The sequence below is a fragment of the Puma concolor genome, chromosome A3 (assembly GCF_028749965.1).
Source record: "Puma concolor isolate L17-30 chromosome A3, mPumCon1.1.hap2, whole genome shotgun sequence".
NCBI lineage: Eukaryota > Metazoa > Chordata > Mammalia > Carnivora > Felidae > Puma > Puma concolor.
In genome coordinates, this window is record NC_141669.1 from 23,910,114 (window position 1) to 23,923,669 (window position 13,556).

The window sequence follows — 13,556 nt, forward strand, 5'->3', positions numbered from 1 at the left end:
TGAGAAACACCTGCCCCTTTATCCCAACCCACTTGTTAGATCCTGGCCCCTCCCTATTTTCTCACAGCCAAATGCCTTTAGCCACTTCCTATGCAGATGGGGCTTGGGAGATAGGGCAGTGAGCCTGACCTCAGACCTGTGGGACAGGGCACTGAGAGTGGAGCCATCCCATTCTTCCTCCAGGGGATGTCCTTAGACTTCACCAAGCCCTTGAAGTTGAACAATTCACTGTTGGTCCAGTTTATCTTGATGACTCATACCAATTATTTGTACCATGCTTAATTAAGAATTGTCAAGGCCACTGGATCCACATTACTGTTTGGACTTAGGGAGGGGGAGAACTAACCCTGTTTGATTTCCTGCTAGGTTGCAGGCACTGTGTCATGTAAGGCATACACACTATCATATTTAATCCCCACGCGAATTAAGTCCTCACATGGAGTAGGTGCCAACGTCTTCATTTTACACATTAATTATCTAGCACTGCAGGGTGTAGCGGACACACAGCACCCAAACAACTCAGCTAGGATTCAAGTCCACGTTTTCTTATCCAAATCCTATCTTCTTTCCACTGTTCATGATGCAACGTCCCTTGCTTTTCTCTCTGTTGCATCTTATGCCCATTTCCCTCCTTATGGCCTCTATCAAAGAATGAAAGAAACAGACAGGAGGTGAGGTCAGAATGTACGAATTCTGCTGTCAGCTGTTTCTGGAAGATGGAGAGGATGTGGGAGAGGTGGTGGATTGAAACCAATGTCTAAACTGACATTTCTCTTATCTCTGGAATTTATTTATTTGGGTTCGCCTCACAGGCACAGATAGAGACCTAGAGGGGGAGCATAGCTTCACCAAGCCCCTCATTCATCACCAGCAGGAGCGTCGATCTCATTAATAACTGGGGCTTAATCCTCCACATTCAAAGAGACTCCCATTACCCAAAACAATAATTTTTTTAATTACCCAGGCAGAATGGCAATCGCATATTGAATACTAAGGATGATTTAAAACTAATAAATACTTTTGGAAATTCCTTGAACATTTTAATGAATTAAAAGTTATGAAATATTTATAAGGAGTAACACCATTTAGTACCATTAATAAAATAAATACATTAGTCAGAGAATGAAATTCATTACTATTTTACTACTAGACATTTATGTCAATGACTGAATATTGCTCCAAATTACTTGTAAAATAGACCAATTATTTTAGTGTGATTAATCTTTTCAATTATTTCTTTTATGTAGTTGTAATTTGAAAGTAATTTTCTTCTGGGAGGACAATGACCTCAGTGCACTGGTTCCTTATTTATTTATATTTAAAAATCTTTTGTCTTGGCCTCCATTTCCGGGTGATTTCCAATGGTCAAATATTTAAAAGAGTTGATCGAGCAATCATTGTTCCTATGTACTTTGTGGGGCATTTTTAATTGGGTTTATTAGTGGTTATGAATAAGCCATTCCAATGTAAGGAAGTTTCTGCCAACAGCAGCTGTACATCCGTAGGGAAAGGAGGGGCAAGCAAAATGCTTTCCTGGTTCCACCAGCTGGGGGCCTGGCTGATTTAGATCCTATTCTCAGAAGTATGATAAGCGTACATCACAGGATGTTTGGGTCTTCCTTGGCCACTAAGGATCCTCACAGGATTAAACAGTCCCACTCTTTTGCAGGGCACATTGGATTCTGGGCACCCAGTCACAAAGGGAAAAAAAAATGACATTATCAGAGAGAAAAGCATAGATTGTGGGCGGGAAGAAAAGCAACCGCCTTCTAAATCAGAAAACAGATCTGGGCTTTCCAAGTTTCTGCTGGCAGCGGGGGTGAACTTGCCCTTGGCCCAATGGCTCAGACAAGGTGCAGATGTAAAGGGAAAGGTGGGCCTGAGCCTGCAAACATATCCTGGGATACTTGTGATGAATTATCCCATCCTGGTTCCAGAATGAGGACATTCATCTCAGTCAGGGGTGAGGAAGGGGGAAGGCAATGGTACATTTATTGTGCCAAGCACCGTGCCAGGGGCTGGATGCATAATATCAGTTTTTCATTTCTCAACAAACCTATAATTATGTAACATTAGTCCCATTTACTGTTGAGAAAGCCAAAACTCAAAAGAGTTTTTTTTTAATGTTTATTTCCAAAGGAGAGAGAGAGCATGAGAGACAGACCATGAGTGGAGGAGGGGCAGAGAGAGAGAGAAACAGAGCGTGAGTGGGGGAGGGGCAGAGAGCGAGAGAGAGAGAGAGAGAGAGAGACAGACAGACAGACAGACAGAATCTGAAGCAGGCTCCAGGCTCTGAGTTGTCAGCACAGAGCCCGACGTGGGGTTCGAACTCACAAACTGCGAGATCCTGACCTGAGCCGAAGTTGGACGCTCAACCGACTGAGCCACCCAGGTGCCCCCAAAACTCAAAGATTCTTAAAAACTCTTCTGAGCTCAGAAGGGTTGTAAGTGATAGACCTGGAATGCCACACTCATTCTGTCTGTTTCCAAAGCCTGTAATCCTCATCCTCCATTGTAACCAGAAAAGCTTTATTCAGTGCTTACTATGAGCGAAGCACTGTTAGTTGCTAATTGGGGTACAGAGATTAAAAAGAAAAAGACACAGTCTTTGATTCTAGGAATTTAGCATCTATTGAGCAAGATACATAAATAACTCTGGAAAGAAGTAGACTGTTCTAAAAAGGAAATATATGGAGACATAATTCTGAGCTGAGACTTCTTGGAGAAGATAGCATTAAAGCTGAAGTTTGAAAGAAGTGTAGGGCTTGAGGAGACAGATATTGGGGATGGAAGGGGGAGGGGACTCTAAAGGGGGCACCGCTGGAACAAAAGGTTGAGGTGCGAGGTGTTTGGGGAAATGTGAGAGAGATCTCAGTGGCTACAGGAAATCACAATTTTAATGCTTATCTTTTAAACAGTACAATCCACAGGTAAGTTATGAGTGGGAAATTTTAGAAATAGGCAGTTCATAAGGAGAATGTTTTGTAAGTGGGCCTTACCCTTCACGTGGAGGGCACAGGGAGAACCAAGGGACATGGCTGTGGTTGCTATTTCTCCTTGGCTTTCACTTCCAAGCATTACAACCACCACTGCACAGTTGACTCAGTTCCTTGAAGTGACTAAGCTGGGTGATAGCCACCTTGGTGTCAGTGTCAGATTGGCAGTTCTGTGGCTCTCAACACCTGCTTGGCATTTGGTTATTGTTAGCATCACATAATTTTGCAGGAGGCATCAGAAGAGCCAATTTACTTCTGTGACTAGTACTTTCTCCATAAGAAATGGAGCATCAGTGAGGGAGCACCTTTGTTTTTACAAGCTTCAGGCAGGTGAGTCGCAGAGAGGTCAGGTAGCTCAGGGCATCATCATCCATAATGCGTCCCCACAGTCATCTTCTCATTTGACCCTCACGGTTAAGGTCAGTTTTGGGACAACCACTGACATATTTTTATTCCTATTTTAAATAAAAAACACCAACGATGTGCCAATTCTGATAGAGACCTTTAATATTCCTTCTGATCTGAAGAGTTGGCTCGACTGTGGCAAATAAGAGGCGGAAGGGGGACTTTGATCCCTTGATTGCTGGTTCAGTGCTCATTTTGTGGTATTTCTGAGCAATACACATGGCAACCAGTGTAGAGGAAGAGACCTGTACAAATGGAGCATTTATTCAATACCTCTGGTGCGAATTAAATGTAAGTCAGGGATGCCCTTGGGGGAGCAGTTTTGTGCAAAGCAGAATGGGGATTTTAAGGCCCCACACCAAAACTCAGTCCTAAGACAGAAGCAAGTTTCTATCAGTATCACGGAGCATTCAGTCTAGTATGTGCTCAGTAAATGTTGAAGAAACAGGCAAGCCTGTGGACGGAACGATTGATGTTTCTACTACATAGAGAGTTTTCTGCTGGCAGCCCGAGGACAGTGCCACAGTAATCACCATTTTACAAGCACGGACTGAGGATCCTGCTGGGGTGTTGCTTGCTGTTGGAACAGAAAATGCCCCATTTGGGCCAGGCTGCCAGGAGCCCATGAGGTTATCCCTCATTTTACCCAGCTGGATTTTGGAGCTTACTCCAGAGATTGATTGGTTCCACACGGCTGGCCAAGATTAGAATCCATTTGCTCAGCTTCTTTCATTTCCTCTTGTCCCCTCTTGGCCTAAGGAGAGCATTCTTGCCTGGCCATCGTTGTCTTTGGTGGAGTAGGAGGAGAGAGAGGGAACAACATTGGGACATGCCACACATTTTTGTTTTTTACTGGAAACATTCATACCAGCTCCATACTTAGCATCTCAAAGCCAGGACTCAGTGAGACAAGAACTTGCCTTGTGTAAATGGGCCATAGCCCAAAGTATAGCAGCCTTGTCCTTAGTCTTAATTGTTTAAGGAAGGTACAATTAATGTTAACAACTTTTGGCGATCACGTTTTATGTAAGCACAGAATCATAAGATCAAAAACCTGGAATTAATAGGAGAGTTGAAAATAAGAATGCCCAGTGGTTCTCAAAATGTATTTTATGAACCCCCATGGAGGTGGTGGGGGAGTGGATGTCAAGAGCTGTGGAGGAGGTAGGTTCCAACCATCACTTTTCCTAGGGAAGCTTTGCTTGTGTACTTTTATATAATGGATGTATACATAAAACTTTAGTTAAATTAAGGGTTCAGTCTCTAAAAAATCTTTGAAGACCATAGATCCAGTTTAAATGCCATCATTTTAGGTCTAGAGAGGTTAAGATACCTGTGCATCCCCAATTCTTTAGGAACATGTGTTTTAAGGTATCCATGGTGGTGGGACTGCTTTTGACACTGGATTCCTGCCCTTTCCTGCACTACAGAAGTTAGTGAAATAACCCCTCATTGGTCACATGAGGATTATGACATCCTCTCTGCTGGGCACATCAGAGAAATTACTGTGTCTGAAAGTGTCTCAGTAGGGTAAGGAACCAAGAGTGCTTCTTGCTGAGAAATCTGTTAGTGAGCTGAATGTGGTTCTGACCCAGGAAACCTCAGATATGATTCTTGTAGGTTCATGAAAGAGAACAAGAACCACGGGGACTGGTGGTAAAATGTATTTAGGCTCACACAGGTGCCATCTGCAGCTCCTTGATGTTCATGGATGGGGTGTCCACTGTTGGCCAGTGGGCAGTGGTACACCTAAACCACCTCTGACCAACCTAGGCAGGGAAAGGGAAGTTCTAAATTAGATTCTTAGAAAAACTGAGAGCTTGAGAACCATGAGGTGAAGGTAGAAATCACATTGGGGTGGCCAATAAGTTAGTGTATCAAAATTCAAGGTAAACCTTTGGGTGGTTTGTTTATTCAATTTCCACTGGTAAGGGAGTCAGAATAGATGCTTTCTGGGGTGATTTCTAGGAAGTAGCAGCAACACACAGCAGCTAAGACATGGATACTGGAGTAGATGAGCTCTGTTCCAGTATCAGCTGTGAGACTTGGGGCAAATTACTTAAGTCTCTGTGCCTCGATTTCCTCATCTATACAGTGGAAATGCTGATAATGATAATGCATACCTCATAGTATTATTGTGAGGCTTAAATGAGTTAATATATGCAAATAATTTAGAATGGAGCCTGGCACATAGAAGGTGTGAGATGGGTGTTTGCAATTATATTCTTTTTTTTTAAATGAAATTTATTCTCAAATTGGTTTCCATACAACACCCAGTGCTCATCCCAACAGGTACTCTCCTCAATGCCCATCACCCATTTTCCCCTCACTCCACCCCCTATCAACCCTCAGTTTGTTCTCAGTATTTAAGAGTCTCTTATAGTTTGCCTCCTTCCCTCTCTGTAACTCCCCCCCACCCCCCCACCATTCTCCTCTCCCCTGGTCTTCTGTTGAGATTCTCAGGATCCCCATATGAGTGAAAACATACGGTATCTGTCTTTCTCTGCCTGACTTATTTCACTTAGCATCACACTCTCCAGTTCCATCCACGTTGCTACAAATGGCCAGATTTCATTCTTTCTCATTGCCAAGTAGTATTCCATTGTATATATAAACTACATCTTCTTTATCCATTCATCAGTTGATGGACATTTAGGCTCTTTCCATAATTTGGCTATTGCTGAAAGTGCTGCTATAAACATTGGGGTATATTCTTATGAGCTGCTAAAAGGCACAGTGTTTTTACAAATCATTTTCAGGAAGCTAGTCCTGCCCCTTCCGACGTGTTTTTCTGTAGACTCCTCTGAACACATGGAGTCCTGATGAGTATCCTGCACAATTCTATTGCTTTGGCTTGTCTGCTGAAGAAAAGTCTTTGTGAATGGGTGAAGGGTTCCTGGAAGCCCAAGCATGGGTGTCTCTGGAGGCTGATATCTCTCCCATCATTGACGAATTTATCAACTATTTTTCTTTTAACATCAGGAAAAAAACCTCTTCTAACAAATTTACATTCACTGCTACCTTCTTTTGGAAATAATAGGCTAATAGCCCAAAGCTATAAAAGCAGGAGCAGCATTTATCAATGATTAACTAACAATCAGTCAACAAATATTTACGTAGTGTTTTCTATGTGTTTAGCACTGTGTTACATGCCCCCTGGAGAAATAAAAGAAATATAAGACAAGATCCCAAACCTCAAGTTAGGGTCCCAAAATAACTAACTTGGAAAGGATTATAAAATAGATGCTAAATTTAGATGTAATAGCAAAGCTTTCTGAGAAAGATTTTTGTATCTATGAATGATGTTCTGGAGGGTTCGGGCCCTAAACTGGATCCTAAATGATGAGTCTGCATTCAAAATGGAAGAGCTGGGACCAAGGTGGCCATTCCTGGTACAGTGGACAGAAAACCAGTCTGACTAGAGGGCAGGAGGTGTGGAAAACAGAGGGCATAACGTTGGACAGGTCCTGAGGCCAGATTGTAAAGAAGCTTGGAAGTCAGGCAGAGACACTCAGGCTTTCCAGGCAGGACTAAACAATGGTGAAAGTACTGAGGCTGGAGTCGAGATGGCTCTGATGTCACTCCCAGCTCTATCACTAACCAGCTGGGTGGTCCCCAGCCCATCACTTTCCTGGACCCAGGAATGAGTGAGGTGGCCCAGTCTAGCCCCCTCATATTTCTGATGTGTGAGGCAATAAGAAGTTACTGAGATGTCATGAAAGTGCCACAAAGAAAGGGAATTTTGGGCAGATTGGTGTGGCAATATGTTAGGGATGGATAATGGCATCAGCCAGACTAGCTGGCTACTGCCAAAGCCCAGGGATGTGTAGCATAAGGCCCAGATAAGGTACGTTGTTGTGGAAATGAAGTCATAAGGGTAAATTCAAGAGACAACAACAGTAGCATCTAGATAGCAACAGATAGGATGTAAGGCAGCCATGAGTCTAAAGCTCAGGGCTTGGCCATTTGGATGTAGGGAGAGGAGGATGAGTCAAAGATAAATCTAAATCTTCTGGTAATAAATAAAACCTCTTCCTCTACACAGTCTAGAAAGGTGATAGAATGTGGTGGACAGAAACACTGGCTTGGTGGTCAGACTGACTTGGGATTGAGTTTGGCTCTATCTTTCCCTAATTGAATGACCTGGGCAAGTTTTGAGACTTCTGTGAGCTTCAGTTTCCCCATCTGTAAAATAAGATAATAGAACCTGCTTTATAGCACTAGTGTAAAGTTCACATGAGATAACACATGTGAAAGGATCAGCACTTCCCTTCGTGCATGGTAAGTGCTCTGTTGATGTTAACTTTTATTGCTTATTAACTGAGCACCTATTAAGTGTTACACACTGTGATAGCTGTCAGGATTAAGAGAGGAAAGAGGTATGGACTCAGCCCATGACATCCACAAATAAGTATAATCTCCTATATGGGGAAATTTGTCCCAACATCCCCTGTAAGTCTTCTCCATACTAACTAAAATGGCACCTCTCCTCATGTAGGCCAAGGAAGAGCTGTAGAGTTCTACAGATGTTTCTTATTTAATATTCTGTCTGTGCCTCATCAGGAGGGGACCAAGTTACCATCAGAAAATAGACCAGGCATGCTGTAGACCTATCTATAACCCTGGCTAACATGCCACCAGCCCTGTTCACTCTCTCGAAGACAATACTACTCTCCTTATTTCCTTCCTTTCATGACCTAAACCAAAGCAATGACATAAGAAAACACAGACATTTGTCTATATCAAATAGGCTTTGAGTGTACCTCAGAAACAACTCCTTCCATTTAAAAACAGGAATGTAGTTGTAGGATGCTTCTTATGTCTGCAACTTGTCCATACCAACTGATGTGCACCTGAATTGTTCTACCATGGGAGGGAAAATTATAAGTTCCCAGGAAGCACAGGAATTACTTTGTTTTTCTCTGTTCTGTGCTTTACACATCCATACTTATCCCTTCATACCCCTTGGTGGCCACAGGAGTTCAAGTCAGAGAAGGGGTGCAGAGAACATCTGCCTCTCCATGGAGCATCTGTTCTTATACATGGAGTCTCTGAAGGAAGGTAGCTGGGACATGAGAACCTTCCTAGGTCTCTTGGCCAATCTACCTGCTCTAGGGAATTAGAAGCAGACTTCTTTCCTCCTTCCTCTAAAAAAGTGACCTGTCAGAAGACATACTTTTTGGATCAAGAGAGGTCAACTCTCTTGGTTTCATAAGGGTAGAGAAGCAGACAAGAAACAGGTCTTTTAAACCCTGAAACAAACTCACTGCAAATGCAACATAAGATATAGAGGAAGAATTTTTTAGGTTAAATGGAGTCATAGGGGTAAGGGAGGAAAAATTTGTTTCAGATCCTTGACTCAGACGTACAAAGAATTTTTGCAACATTATTTGGGCTGGACCAGATATCTGGCGTTTTTTGCCTCCTGTTCCCTTCTTTTCACATTACTCAAATGAGATTAGGCCAATTCTGGGAACTGATACCTTCTCCCTGTCACATTCCTGTTAACTGGCTCCATTTCAATAGATGGTCTCTTTTGGACAGTACATAGACATTGACATCTGTGAGGATTGATGGTGTCCAGAGCCATTCACAAATCCCCAAGTTTGTGAATGTGGAAACATTTGTACAAGCTCTGGCTTTCTCCCAAACCACATGTTTCTTATACATTGCTTCACATCACAGGTTAACCACCTTTTCAACTTGAACTGAAGTTCAATCTATCACATTATGATGATTTTTCTTTTTCTCACACATAAACCAGTTTTCATTAAAGGAAAAAGAAAACCATTTTGTGAAAGTTCTTACAAGACCAGCAATGAATGAAGACCCCTAACAGCATAAGAAACTGGCTGGTCAGTAGTCTCTTAAGGGAGTTCCCTTCGTACATACACCACCTCTAAGAGGCCTGTGATTTAAAGCTGAGCTTTTCTGCATGCAACAGATTGCTGGGTGTTATGGGCCTTCATGGTTGTTTATGAACAGTCTAAATTGAGAATTTAGGTCTGGGAGTGCCACAGACTTCATTCCTCTCCATACTTTATCCTTGGGCCTCTTAGACCACAGATTCCATGGCACACCTGAGACCTTCCTTCCCAGTGAACCTCTGGTCAGAGGCAGGCACAGCAGAATAGCAGTAATGAAAGCAACTTCTTCCTGAAGATTGTATGATTCAATCCCATCTCCTATACATTCTACATGAGGGAAACAATAAAGGATGTTGATAATTATGATGCTAGGTCTTCTAAACAATCAAGGAAAGATCAACCTCATGTTATCTATTGATGATTCATTTCTTCCTGCTTACTAATCAGACTTGAAGCAATAGCTAATGAAAGATACATATGAGATATGATTTGAAAATAAAAGTAGAAGGTCAAAAACTCTGTAGAGGGAGGGGAAATAAGTTTATCAAAAACACATACAGTTGTAATTACTGGGATTAAGTACTACATTGAGTTCAGAGTTTCCTGGCAACAAAGGCAAAAGGAAAAAAAACAACAACAAAGCATTCTTTAGGAGAGAGATGCTTTTTCTTGGTAATAAATCTTGAGTAAATACACAATGTGGGACTTACACAAAAGGAATTCAACGATCGAGTGGACCATACCTTCATGGTATTTACAAAATAAGCAAAAGATTTCATATAAAACCATTTCCCAAGTTTCCCCTAAATAATTGCAGAAATCAAGTCATTAAAAATAATTATTCATGCAATTTGACTCAGGAAAAAAAGAAGAAAATAATAACCACTATCAAGTTGGTAGGGTGAGGAGTAGGTAGAGATACAGGTGAAATAAAAATGGCAGCATGTTGATAACAATTGAAACTGGGTTGAGGGTATATGGGGGTCATTGTACTATTCTATTTATTTGTACACATTTGAAACTTTCCACAGTAAAAAACAAAACAAAACAAAACAATGTAGCTGAAAGCATTTGGCAGCCAGGGAAGTTAAGCTGATATGTTCTCTAACAAAGACTATTCTGTTTGACGAAGTTTCAAGGTAAGCAGATATAATGTCATACTCAGTCTTTGAAAATCCATCAGCTGGGGAATGGAGTACTTGGTAATATTCAGAACCAGCTCCAAGGCACCACAGACTTCACTGTATAAACAAGCACATTCCCAGCTAATCATGGTGGCAGGCTATCAACACACTTAAGACAGCACACTACCAAAAAGTGGAGGGGAAAGCCAGATTCACATACCTTCACTGCAGTTCTTCAGGGCAAAGAAGTCCACTGCAGACAAGCTTCGGTTTCCACTAGAGATGTATTCCAGGGCCACTCGGAATGGGTTCTCTGGTCGCCCAATTCTTCCCTGAAGCACTGTCCAACTGGTTGCATTGGAAAACAGAGGGGAAGAACATAGAGAAACAGTGGTGAGAAGCAGGCCTAACCTGCACAGAGCTTGCAATGATTTCAGGGCCCATGCTCTTTGTGGGCACCAACAGATGCGACCCCAGGGGCTCTGAGAACCACGATTCTGACGTCAACACACACATTTGTTTCTTTCTTGTCCCACCAACTCAGAGACCCACTTCTCAAAGCCACTGGGGCCAGTGGCCACCGGTGTTCCTTTTGTCATATTCTTTCAGGCAATTGCAGACCTTTGGGCTATATTAGCAGGTTAGTCTTACAGGAAAAGAATATATGTTCTTAAGAAAACCTGTCAGCAGAGTGAAGGTTTATTGGTGTATTCATAATTATCTCTGGGAAGAATGTTTTTCAGATTTTTTTCTGATTTCAAAGTCTCAGAACCCTTGAGTTCGCTATATGGTTGCTTAAGGGAAGCTAGCAAGGGCTATTTATTTACTGCAGGAAAATTAAAGTGCACCGAAGCATGTACTTTGGGGTAAAAGGCACCTAAGATTGGCGTGAACTCTACAAAAAAGGTGCAAACAGAAGAAGATAGAAGTAGGTCGAATGGTGAGCTCTGCAGCCATCTCTGTTCAAGGACACAGACACCGCCGGAGAACAGAGAATAAGCTGAATGAACATTTTTTACACCTCACTCATGCTATTAACCTCTTGGAATAGCCTCCTGTCACTGATTGGAACATCAAATTTACTTCCCACCATTGATTCCGTTTTTTTAAAATATGTATAGTTATGTTGACAATTTTGCATAGTGGGTGAATTACCTGGACTATTTCATATTTTTTTCCATTTAAAAAATAGTTTTATTGAAGTATATTTGACATACAGTAAATTACATATTCTTTTAAATTCCTTTAAAAACAGTTTTATTGAAGTATATTTAATATACAAATTGCATGCCCTAAAATGTATAGTTTAGTGAATTAAAGTGTATGAATTAATGAGTTTTGACATATGTATATACCCATGAACTCCTCACAATGTTTCATATTGTCCTACCATTATGTAAGACCATAGGTAGGTTGGAAAGTACAAGTGCAAAGGAATTTAGAGAAAGATTAGCTTTTTGCTAAAAAAATTTTTTTAAAGCACCCCTTCTCCCACAAGTCAAAGCAATGCTCACAGTAAAAAACATGAAAGGGGCTCCTGGGTGGCTCAGTTGGTTAAGTCCCTGACTCTTGATTTTGGCTCAGGTCATGATCTCACAGTTTGTAAAGTCAAGCCCTGCATCAGGCTTTGCGCTGGCAGTGAGGAGCTTGCTGGGGATTCTCTCTCTCCCTCTCTCTCTCTCTCCCTCTCTTTCTGCCTCTCCCTTGCTCTCTTCTCTCTCTCTGTGTCTCAAAATAAAAAGAAATTTAAAAAAATCCACCCATTCAGGAAAGGTAACAAAGGAAAGTAAAAGTCACCCAGAACCTCATTATCCAGAGATAACTGTTGTCAACACTTCTGTAACCTTTTAGCTACGCTTTTATATAAACAAGACTATCTTGCTGTATGTAAATGAAGAATCACTGAATTCAACTCTTGACACCAATATTGCACTGTATGTTAACTAACCAGAATTTAAGTAAAAATTTAAAAAGAAAAAGAATAAGGGGCGCCTGGGTGGCTCAGTCGATTGAGCATCCAACTTCAGCTCAGGTCATGATCTCACGGTTCGTGGGTTCGAGCCCTGCACTGGGCTCTGTGCTGACAGCTCAGAGCCTGGAGCCTGCTTCAGATTCTGTGTCTCCTTCTCTCTCTGACCCTCCTGTGCTCACATTCTGTCTCTGTCTCTCTCTCAAAAATAAATCAACATTTAAAAAATTTTAAAAAAATAAAAGAAAAAGAATAAACAAGACCATCCTACATATGCTCTCTGTGACTGGACTTTGCCATTCAATGGTATGTCAGGAGACAATAAATATAGACTGCATGATTAGTTCAATGATTGCATATTTAATGATTTGTGCATTGCTTCTGAATTTTCCTTTTCATTATCATGCTGAGGTTAACCCCGTATGCTTCTGTAAAACTGCCTTAAGACAAATTCTTAGAACCCGAGTCAAAGTGTGTGTACATTGAAAACTCTGAGCATATTGTCAGTCCTCCAACAGTGAGTCAGAAAGCCCGTTTCTCCAACTGCTTGTTAACACTGGATCCTGTCAAATCTTTTCTGTCTTTGCTACCTTTTGGTGATGAAGTCATTGCCTAAGGCAATCAGTGGTCTTTCAGTGGGGTGCTCTTGGTTGGCAGTTTTGAGTCTCCAGTCCTGCCATGTTGCTGGGCATACAGCAGGAATGTGCTAAGTGAAGAAGGTAGCTTTGTTCTCAAACTATGCTCTTCTGCAGTTAATTCAGATCACTGGAGCCAATGCCTCAGCCATTTAATACAAGTGTATTAAGTTTCCCCACAATAGATGCTGTAGAAGGGATTATGGCTGTTGTAAAGTTTGTTCCCTGTTACTGTACCCAGCAGGATTTCTATCCAAAATAAAACCAGTGCAATTGAATAAGGTAAAGGAGGCCTTTCGGTTTAAATGTGGAGCTGTCAAAGAAAGAAATATCTGAAAAGAAAATGTAAACATGGGGTTCTTAAGAAAAAAACAAACGAGACAAAGAGAACAGAATTTTTCTTGTTCTTCTGAAAAAGAAAGAATCTTATTTTTTGAGGAAAGATGGTGGAGAAATGCATGACTATTCACATTCTGCCAAAATCATAGCTCTCTGCTGCGAGGAATGATGGATTTTAATCCAGGTACACTGTGGCCCTTGACAATGATTTCCATTTCTAT

At 41.5% G+C, this 13,556-nt stretch overlaps 1 protein-coding gene across 1 annotated transcript in view; it reads right to left on the reverse strand.

The window, feature by feature from the left end:
* Positions 1 to 13,556, reverse strand: part of ALK (ALK receptor tyrosine kinase) — a 684,520-nt gene that overhangs the window by 173,853 nt on the left and 497,111 nt on the right. Inside the window, exon 5 of the mRNA XM_025927337.2 lies at positions 10,613 to 10,740. Coding sequence (XP_025783122.1) covers positions 10,613 to 10,740 — 128 coding nt within the window. The remainder of the gene's footprint in view (positions 1 to 10,612; positions 10,741 to 13,556) is intronic.